The 10,787-nt window shown below is 56.0% G+C and overlaps 1 protein-coding gene across 1 annotated transcript in view; it reads right to left on the bottom strand.

The window, feature by feature from the left end:
* Positions 1 to 2,701: 2,701 nt before the first annotated feature.
* HIVEP3 (HIVEP zinc finger 3) overlaps positions 2,702 to 10,787 on the bottom strand; it is a 55,217-nt gene continuing 47,131 nt past the window's right edge. The window contains exons 4-6 of the mRNA XM_052637598.1: positions 10,154 to 10,240; positions 5,015 to 5,913; positions 2,702 to 3,511 (exon numbers count right to left, since the gene is read on the bottom strand). Of these exons, the coding sequence (XP_052493558.1) occupies positions 2,702 to 3,511; positions 5,015 to 5,913; positions 10,154 to 10,240 (1,796 nt within the window). The remainder of the gene's footprint in view (positions 3,512 to 5,014; positions 5,914 to 10,153; positions 10,241 to 10,787) is intronic.

The following is a 10,787-nucleotide window of genomic DNA, read 5'->3' as shown; positions in this document are numbered from 1 at the left end:
GTGTGTGGGCTGGGAGCTCTGTGTTTGGGGGAGCAGGAGTGGAGTGTGGCAGAGGGGGTGAGAGCCATGCCCAGTGACACACAGCCCAGGCGGGTGGCATCAATTCCGTTTCTCTGGGTGCCTGTGTAGGGCAACCGCCTTTTGGCTAGATTGCTTGCACATTGTGTCTGTCATTGAGAAATGGGTCTCTGGTGACTCCTGGTCCCCATCCCCTCTGCCTGTGCCTGACTCTCCCCTGCTGGCCACCACCAGCCATGACTAGGCCTCCAGGAAGGAAACCTTAGTAGTTGGCTGTTTGAGTACCAGAGGAATGATGCCCTGGGGAGAGCTGTGGGGCAGGGCTTGGAGGAGGGGCCTGGCTACCCCCAAGGCCAGGGGCTGCTCTAGCAGAGCCCCCTGTTTGCTGCTCTGTAGGTTGGGAGCTGGAAGATCTTGCCCAGGAAGATTTCAAGCCTGGGCTGAAGCAATGCCCTTTATGCAGCTCCCAGGCCTCGGCCCGTGGTCTCTAGTCCTTAGGCAGCCACCTTCCCATGCCCCTCACCTCCGCCCAGGGGTAAGGTTGGAAAGCAAGGGTGAGGAAAAACCCAGCCTCTGGTCAAGTCTGTGACTGGGGCCCAGAGCTCCTTTCAGCTTTCTGCCAGGACCCACCAGTGCCAGCATAGCCAAGGCTGGGCTTGTTAGCCTTCTTCCAGGGGGACCAAGAGCTTCAGACCCTGGGCCAGGCAGCCAGGAAGTGCTGGTTAACCCTAGCTTCAGCACCCTGGAGCCCAGCTGCCGGCCTCCCAGGGAAGCCCTTCCCTGTTGTCCCCTTTTGGTCTTAGCCAGAGGGAAGTGAACCAGGTGGCCTGGCTAGTTGTCCTGGCAGCAGAGTCCAAGGAGGGAAAGGTCCTGAACTGGTGGAAGAGGGAATTACGCCCAAGGGTAGGAGCCCACAGGGGCGCCTCTGCACCTTATGGTGTCCTGTCTAAACAACTTCAACAGCCCAGGAGCCCCCTCTGGCCACAGGAGTCATATAGCCTGGCTGAGGGATGAGGACTGGCCAAGGAAGTCCCTGCTCTGCGGCATTAGCACCTAGACTGGCTGGGCTATGACCATGGTCCTTGTGCTTTCTCCTCCTGGTAGAGATGAAAGAAAATCATTTCTGGAGGTTGTGGAAAACCCCACCTATCCTAGGGCTGGGTAAACGAGCTAGAGTTCAAGTTCTATATTTCAACTTGGGATTTTAATTTCTAGTCCTGTTATTATTATTTATTATAATTTTTTACAAAGCAGGCTTTTGCCCCAGAAAATAACAGGGCAGCTTCTTAAAGGAGGAGATGGGGATGAGGAATGAGGCACTAGTTATTCTTGATTGCTTTGGAGAAGAACTGAAATGACCTCGGACAATAGGAGGCTAGGGGAAATATCAAACACCATTCTCTTTCTAAATATATATATATATACATATATATATGTATATATACACATATATAATTTTATTTTTTAAAAGAGATTTAAGCCAACCAATAGGAGGCCTGGGCAGTTCCCACCAGTCATGGTTCTGGGTACTTCCTGGGGATAGTAGAGGCCTGACAGTGTGTGACACAGCAATAGGAGGACCGGTCCTGCTGCAAAGAGGTCCAGAAGTGAGTCCTTGGAAACTTCCAGTGCCAAGTACCGGAAAAGCCCAGTCATGGAGGAAATAGAGCCCTTTGTACCCCAGGGACCAAATGTGAAATGAAGCCCAAGCCTGGCCTTGGGAATGGCAAGGCAATGCACCTTGGATCTTGACCCCCAGGGGTTAGGCCTTGTCCCTTCAGCCTTGTGGGTAGTTACTAGAACAAAGGCGCAGCAACGGCTGGGGCCCTGAGAGCAAGGCCGAGGTCAGGTGCTCAGGAACCGGGAGACGGGTGGTCAGGGCTCCTTCCCCAGTCCAAAGGTTGAGGGCAGGGTGCAGAGTAGAGGTGCCGGGGTGGGGGGATTTGTCTACAGGTCAAATGCCAGCATGGGATCACGATTCAGACCACCAGGGTGTCTGGGAGCCCTGGGGACCCAACCAGCAACTACCTTCTACCTGCTCCAAATAGTTTGTGTTGAAATCCTAGGAAAATTTACCTTGTCTTTGGAAAAGGAAAGTTGGAGTTTTCTGGGCCTGCCCATGGAGTCTCCCAGCCTGTCCCTCTGCCTTGGGCCGCTGACCCTTCTGCTAGCAGCCAGGGGAGGCCACTAGCTGGGGTGGGATGAAGCAGCAATAAATAGGAACCATAAACTCTGTACACAGGAGTGCTTGCTTTTACATTTACTTATATATTTTTAAAAGTTTCTTTTTTTTTTCCTCTGTCTCTCCCTCAGTGCATCCCCTTTCTTTCAGCAACTGACTGCCTCTTGCCAGCTTTGTGGGTGGCTACTGATCACAGTGGCCCAGGGTGAGGCCCCATCTAAATATTCACAGCCTCCGTCTCCTCGTGGGTTTTTTTTTTTTAAATGTCTGTGTGTGTGTGTGTTGTTTGTTTCTTTTCAAGCAACAAAAGGTCATAGAAAAAGGCACAGGTAACTGCATACGAGGTGGGAAGATAAGACAGACAGGGGCTGAGCAGAAGCTGCTTGGAAAGATCAACAGATGGGACACGGAGCCCGTGACAGCAAGATGACTCGAGGAAGTCGGCTGGAAATGTCTGTTGCCAAACACCAGAAACCAGATGCTGAAGTGGTCAGGGGGAGGCTAAGTGCTCCGGGGCCCCCGGTCCTCGGGCTGGTGTGGAGGTGCCCCGGGCCCCCCACTTCCCGAGGGCTGGGGGGAGCCCTGACTGGTCCTGGGTTCCCCGGAGAGGTTCCTCCTCCGGGCTGGGAAGCGAGCAGCGGTCTCGGCCAGGCAGCCCACGGAACTGCTGCGGTCCAGCGGTGGGGTGGTGGAGGCCGCAGGGTTGGCCGGCAGCCGCGGTGACTCCAGGCGGGGGCTCCGGGACTCTGCCCGGTGGCCTGGGGGTACCCGGGGTGAGGTCTCCGGTGGGGTGCAGGGGCTGTGCATCAGTGCGGGCTCTGTGGGCACTTGGGCCACACAGGGCTCCCAGTCGGGAGGTCTGCCCAGGCCCCCTCTCGTCCTCCCCCTCTCCATGGGGTAGTCCGTGGCCTCCAGCTCCGAGGAGAGTGTGAATTTGGAGACCTTGGCCACGGGGGACACAGAGGCTGACGAGCTCTCGGTGGGGCTCCAGCGGCCTCGCTCCTGGGCCTCCCGGGACCCCGTCAGGTCGCTTCCGCCCCCCGAGAAGCCGCTGACCCAGGCTGTGCTGGGCCCAGGGAGCAGGATGGGGTGGGCCCCCGGCCGGGCCTGCACCATCTGGATTCCGCCGATGGGAATTAGGGGGCATGGGGCGCGGGTCAAGCGCTGGGAGTGCAGAGGCAGGTGGCTGAAGATGTTCTCCGTCCGGGCCGGGCTGTGGCCGTGGAAGTCATGGGGGGCCGAGAAGGGTCGGGAGAAGAGAGGATGAGCGGGGGCAGGTGAACAGGACGGACTTGGCGACTCAGCCTTCTGCTAGGGTCAGAAAAGAAGACAGAGGAAGGCAAGGGTTACCTGCTGGGCACCTGCAGACCCTGAGGACTAGAGTGAGGAGGGGGCTCGGTGAGATCACAGAGCAGGTCCTGGCTGAGCTGGGCCACCATTGAGTCCCAACCCTTGCCTACGGTGGTGCTCTGGGTGGGTGCCCTCTCTGGAATGGGCCATCCCCAGCCCTACAGTGACCATAGGCACACTCAGGAACCAAGGTCGCCACGCTTCTGGCTGGTGCATTCGTCTTCAGAGAATGGGGCTGCCCATTCTGTTGGCTCCCATGTGCTGGCCCTCTCTCTTGGTTCTGTTGCCTCTCTTGTTCCTCAGACAATACTGACCCAACTTTACCCTTGAACATGAGTTCCCACCCAGGCTCTTAACCTCCTCCCACCACCAAGAATCTGCCTGCAATGTGGGAGACTGGGTTCAATCTCTGGGTCGGGAAGATCCCCTGGAGAAGGGAAAGGCTACCCACTCCAGTATTCTGGCCTGGAGAATTCTATACAGTCCATGGAGTCACAAAGAGTCGGATACAACTGAGCGACTTTCACTTTTTCACCACCAAGAATTTTAACTTGAGCCCCAAATTAAAAAACAAGTTAAGATTCCTGGATGGTGCTACTCCTGGAGCTCGAATCTCTTGAGTGATGGTGCTGAGCTGCTGGCGGTCGTGACAGCCAGTGACAGAAAAGGTGTTGGGAGGGGAAAAGTAAGCCGACGATGATAACGGCGTCGGTGCTGGGGGTCGTGACTGTGGTGGTGACAGTGACGTTGTGACAAGGGTGATCAAGCTTATGGGGGGGGGCGGGGCTGGAGTGTACTGACAGCAGATGGCCCCGGCGATGTGACGGTGATGGTGTTGGCTGAAGTGACTCGGAGGGTGCTGGTGGCTCATGTTGGAGATGTGGAGATTTTGGTTGGGCTCTGCCATCTGCTCAGAGAATACGTGGATATGGGGTGGGAGGAGATGGCATGAGTATTTATGCCACTATCTAAGGCCACACTGCTCGTAAGTGACAGAACCTGGATTTAATTCTGGGTAGTCCAGAATTAAAAAACTACCAGGTAGTCCCTGGTAGCTCAGACGGTAAAGACTCTGCCTGTGATGCCGAAGACCTGGATTCGATCCCAGGGTTGGGAAGATCCTCTGGAGAAGGGCATGGCAACCCATTTCAGTATTCTTGCCTGAAGAATTCCATGGACCGAGCAGCCTGGCCGGCTACAGTCCATAGAGTTGGACATGACTGTGCAACTAACACTTCCACGTTCACTTCCTTTTAGTCCAGCTCCACAGTCCATGCTCTGCTGCTTCTGACACACGACTGACTGGTTTCAAGCACCCAGCACAGTGCCTGGTGTAAGTGGTGCCCAATGCATGCCTTATTGGTAACCGCTGAACTGGCAGGGGTGCAGCTCCGGGAGTGATGCTCAGGGAGGTGTGAGCTCGCGGCCCCCCACCCATCAGCCACTTGGGGGACAGGAACTCACCCACGTGGAGGTGCAGGTCTCCGCTGGGCTTCTGCCGAGAAGCTTGTGAGGTAGAGGCGCAGGCGGGTAGAGAGCCCGGGGGGCCAGCCCTGAGCCTGGGCCACGCTCAGCACCCGAGGGGCTGCCCGGCCCCACCAAGGCCCACTTCCCTGGCAGCGCTGACCGTGGTGGTGACTCGGCCTGGCCTGGAGACCATCTCCTGGTGGGCGAGTGTCTGGGGGGGCCTGGGTCTGCAGCGCCCTTGCGTTCGGGGGGCAGGCGCGCTCGAGGAGGCAGTTCCCTTCCCAGGGGGTGGAGGGCAAGAGGAGACAGCTCGAGTCTTGGGGACCTGCAGGGGAGAGGGCCCGTCTGGGGGCCAGGCGGGCTCGGGGCTGAGGCCAGTGGCTCGCGGGCCGGTGAATGTCGCTGGGGAGACAAGTCGCTTTTGGTTAGTGAGTGTTTTGGGGTGAGTGGTAGGTGGCTGCCTGCTTCTTTGCTTGGGGACCACGGCCTCCTCGGGGACAGGGCCTGGGAGCTCAGGGCCGAGCCTATGTCCTTCTCCACAGGGCCCCGGGGAGCCGGTGCCAGCCGGGGGAGGCACAGGATGCTTTGGCTGGATGTGGAGCAGCTGCCGGGTGCCGAGCGCTCGGCGTCTGAGACTGAGCTGCCCCGGGTGGCCTCTGTGGGCTGAGGGCCCTGAACAGGTGAGGAGTCTGCCGGCAGCGTGGCTGGCGGGCCAGGCGGGGGCGCCTCCGAGGACGGGCCTGATGGCTCGTCCTGGCTCTCCTCCTCGTCCTCATCCTCGTCTTCGTCCAGGTCCGAGTCCGAGTCCGAGTCGTCCAGGTCTGAAAACTGGTGCTCTGCCACGGCCTCTGCGCCCTCTCGCCCTTCCGAGTCCTGGAATGGGTCATCACTGGTTCCTGAGGGACAGACAGGAGGCCCGAGGTTACAGCCACCCCCCACGCTGCTCTGTGCCACAAACCCCACCTGACAGCCATGATCATTGAGGGTATGGGAGCACTTTGTAAATAGAGCAAAAATGACCTTGTATCTACCATGTTAAGGTTCAGTTCTAGGGCCTGCATGTGCATTAATTCCCCTAATCCACAAATAATCCTGCCCGGTCGGCACTACTCCTATCTTCATGTCACAGACAGGGAATTAAGATGAGAGGGTTTACCTTACCTTGCCCAGGTAAAGTAAGTAATAGGGCTGGCATCAAACCACAGCAAACAAGACAGGCCTTTTCTTTCTTTTTCTTTTTGGTTAGTATTCAGTCCTGGCTTCACCAAGAGCAAGTTAAGTCACTCTGCTGGGCCTCTGTCTCCATCTTTGTCAAATGAATATGACAGTCTCATCTCATAAGGTTTGCTAGGAGGAGGAAACACAAGCCTGGCGCATATCAAGGGCTCAAATATTAATAACTGTAGCCACTCAGTGCATTCATGGAGACATCTATTATTCTGGGACACAGCAGCCATGCTGGCAGGTCCAGCAGCACTGGGCACGGTCAGTTTACTTACACACCTGCCACTGTGGCCACGCTGCTGATGCCTGGCACAACAGCATCTGGCACGTGGCAGGCCCTGTTCTCTGGGAAGGTTTGGCTAAGCTGACCTCAGCCTGCAGAGAGGGCCTCTTCCCAGCCACTCATGTCCAGAGAAGGTGCTTGTAGAACCCCTGGTGCTCCCAGCTGGGGAGGAGAGTAGAGCTTTGAAATACCAGCCTCCTGGTCTGACTTCTGGTGGGGCAGCCCCACCAGCGGGGTCAGCTATAACAGGACACAGGCCAAGTTTGGGCATCTCTGAAGTTGGCAGCAATCAGGACTCTGGGGAGAGCTCCACTAACATCTTGCCCACTTGGCAGGCTCCTGAGGGTTTGGGTCCTGCTGGCCCAACACTAAGCTCATGTCAGCACCCACTCAACTACTATCTAAGAGCTGGACACACGAGCTGACTCGGGTCACTGGTACAACCATGCTTCTGGACCCCACTATGCCAAGCTGCACTGAGACCAGAAAGCCCAGCATTTGTGCTTTCAAACAGCTCAGCGCTCAGCAGTAAGAGGCACACAATGGAAGACAGTCAGCATGCAAGGGGATGTAGATCAAAACCTGTGGGGTGGAGCTGGAGCTGTCAGGTGAAGGGAGGCCAAGGGCATGACTCCTGGCAGCTGGGAGCAGAATGGCCAGAAAGGGGGAAGGGGCTGGGGACCAGAGAGCGGGGTCGCGAGGGGGGAATAAAACGTACCTTAAAGCTTTGCCCTAAGACTTCAGCCCCAGGAGTTCACCTAGCCTCACCTCTCGTCAACCTGTGGGGAAACCCATGCCCAGAGCAGGCAAATGTTTCCCCAAGGTCACCCAGAAAGTAACAGCTGAGTCAGGACTAAGGTTTATAACCCCTACATCATTACACTGCCAGTTTAAAAATGTTTTTATGCACGGAGAAGCAGGAAATGGTCTGGGTTTGAATCACAGTCCCACCCCTTCCTTACTGTGCAATGTTGAATAATTTACTTTTTCTCTCTGGGTTCAGTTTCCTTGTCTGTAAAATGGGTGGGGGGAGGGGTAATAAAAGCCACCTCATGAAGCTGCTGGGAGGATTGTGAGGGTCTGACACCTAGGAAGTACCCAATAAACCTCAGCTCTTGTCACCCCAAGTACCCCACAACCTCAACACACAGGCAGCACGGCGAGCATGTCATGCTGCAGTTGAAGGTCAGAGGGGTAGTGCTACCAGTTAGGGAGTCAGGATCAGCGGCTCCTGATACTAAGCAGGAAAGATCCTAAAGTCTCTTTGTAACAGATGAAGACGCTGCGGGACAGAGGGCTGATGCCCTGCCCTAGGCACCCAGCTCAGGAGTGACGGAAGCCAAGAGTCCCCTGCCCAGCACAAGGTTCGCCAGGCCGCCCACATCTGGGCTCTTGCAGAGCTCTACGGGAGGCCCCTGCGGATCAACCATTCCTAATGCCCCTCACTGTCAATCTCCACAAAGTCCCGCCTCTCTGGGGCCAAGGGACGGGTGGAACGAAGCGCGCCGGGGCGCTGAGGGGGTCTGGCCACACGGTGGCGCTGGTGCTCAACCTTCTCACCGTCAGGGGCGGGGCTGCGGCGCCGGCCTGGCCACCTCCCAACCACTTCGCGTCTAACAGACAAGCTCCTCCCCGAATCTTCATTATCGCGGGAAATGGCAACTGCATCCTTCCAGTTTCCTAGGCCATAAACCTCGGAAATCATCCTTGGCTCTTTTATTCCCGTGCGTTCACCCTCCACCTCCCCCCGCCCCGCGCCCTGATGTGTCAGCAAAACTTAACAGCAGGTTTCTCCGCCTCCCTCCGCCCACCCAGTCCAACACGTGCTCAGCCTGCATCACTGCCTCCAGCCGCGCCCCCTACCGGCCATCCTCTGCACACAGAGTCAGGGCAGTCGCTCCAGCAGGCGGCTAAATCCATCCCTTGACCTTCACAGCCACAGCGGTCTCTGATTTCCCCGGACTCTTGTCCTCAGGGGCTCTGCACCTGCTGCTCCACCTGCAGGGAGAGCCCTTCCCCAGGCTCCACATGGCTTCCTGACCCCCTGCCTCATGTTCGCGGCTCACGTCACCTGAACATTCCCTTCCTGTCGTGGATGCTTCGTTTCCTACCCAAGGCCCTCGCCCTATTCCACATTTGTTCACTACCTGGCTCCCCTCGAGAATGCAGGCTTCCTGAGGACAGGAACTATATTTCATTCATCGAAGAATCTCTAGCACCCAGAGTAGGACGTAGAATAGGGCTGGTGCTGGCAGGAATTATTTCTAGAACGATTGCACTGATTTCATGCATTCTCAAATAAGGTCATCTGGTCATCATTTTTGGCCTCACTGGGAAAATGAAGCTGAACTTACCCAGTGGACCCATGGTGCGGTGCTAGAGGACACACCCTGCCTCCCACCCAGGCAGGGCTCTGGGCTTGGGTGCAGCTACCCTGTCCAGCCCACCAGGCACTGGAGTGCCATGGTGCCACATGGAGTGTTTTTTGTCTGACCTCAGGCAACTTCCATAATCTGTTTGAGCTTTACTAAATGTCTTCAGTTTAAAAAGGAGTGACACAAGTTTCTACCACAGTTATGAGGACTTAATAAGACATCTGTAAATGGCTTGATGTACTTTCTTGATCAACTCAGTAACCCCACATTCTCATTTTGGAGGCCACAGCTCCGAGTTCACTGTATTCTGTTCAATAAAGCTGATTCATTTCACCTAAAAGGAAATATGATCTAACTTGTTTTTAAGACTGCACATACATTCCCAAATCAGATAAACAGAAAGAAATAAGACACAGGAACACACACCTTTTTTTTTCCACATTCTCTTGACTCTGATTTTAGGGGATCTGGTCAAAGGTTTGCTCACTGCAGAAGGAATATCTCTGGTTGCTTATCTACCCCTCAAAGCTGCTCTGGCCTCCTACTTGGATGCTGAGGCCCGACAGGGCCCATCCAGATATGCTGGCTTGGACTCACCTTCCACTCTGCCTTGTCTTCACAGAAAATGGCCTTAATATGGCTCTGATCTTGCTACTGGGGACTGAGGCTGGGGTGTGGGGCTGGGATGTGGGATGGGATTGAGAGGTGATAGGGGCTGTCAGGTCTGCCTGGCTTTAGGTCTCTTGAAAGCCCCTAGCTCTAAAAGACCTGAGCATCAAGCCCATGTCCAGAGGATGGAGGTGTGAGTGTGGGGTGTGGAGTGGGGACCTCACTGCGTCATTGTGAGGATTTGCCAAGATAACCACGGCGCGTGTCTAGAGCATGCCTGACAGAGCGGATGCTCAATCAGTGTTGACTATAGTTCCTCATGTAGTGATGTAACCACCATACATTCACTGAGCGCCCACTGGGTGCCGGGTGCTCTACCTGCGTGACAGACAGTGGCACAAGTGCTCTGGCTCCAGGCGCGTGCTGTAAGAAGGAGGGGCGTGGGTGCCATCATTCTGTAAACCTAGCCTTTGCCTCTTTGTATTTGGGAAGACTGGAGAAGAGGGTGAGGAAGAGGGTGAGGAAGGAGAAGGGGAGTAGAGGCAAGGAGGACAGAAAGGAGGGGGAGGGCGGGAGAGGGGGGCAGGGGAGGGAGGGGAAGGTGGGCAGAGGGGGAGGGGGAGGAGGGAGTTGGCAATTCATTACCTTCTTCGGCTTCCAGCTCCTCCAGCACCCCCGTCTCTTGGCACTTTTTGCTGTGGGCCTTCGACTTCATATGCTTAGTCAGATTCCCTGCAAAGGAATGAGAACAGACTCAGGCATTGATGGAGGGCAGGGGGCCAGTGTGGCGCCTGGCAGGGCAGGCGCCAGGACAACGCTCTGCCGCTCTGCCCGGGTGCTCAGGTCGGGGGGCGGGTGCAGCCCCGGCCGCGGTGCAGGATGGTACAGAGGAGCTGGGTAGGGTGGGTGAGGGGCTGTGAGCAGACAGAGGATATAATGAGGAAGTGAGATACTGGTTAAAAAAACAAAAGGAGATTAAAAGACAAGTCATATGCAAAAGTTTTTTCCTGCCTTTGATTTAACCCTGGGCCCAGGAGCTGGTGACAGGATTACTGACCATTTCAAATGCTGGGATGAGAGCAGGAACCCAGCCCACGAACTAGCATGGGAGTGGGTGCTGAGGATGTCCTTCTGGCTGAGGACACTGCTAGGCCAGCCCACAGGGAGGGATCTTAGGGTTTGGAAGGAGGAACCAGGACAAAGTTACTGCTGTTAATAGACATGGAGAAAGGGCAGAAGGTGTAGCAAAGTCTGCTAGACAGGGACCTAGGGGCCACAA

This window comes from Budorcas taxicolor, chromosome 3, assembly GCF_023091745.1.
Source record: "Budorcas taxicolor isolate Tak-1 chromosome 3, Takin1.1, whole genome shotgun sequence".
Classification (NCBI taxonomy): domain Eukaryota; kingdom Metazoa; phylum Chordata; class Mammalia; order Artiodactyla; family Bovidae; genus Budorcas; species Budorcas taxicolor.
The sequence above is the reverse complement of the archived record's forward strand: the minus strand, read 5'-3'. Positions and strand labels throughout refer to the sequence as shown.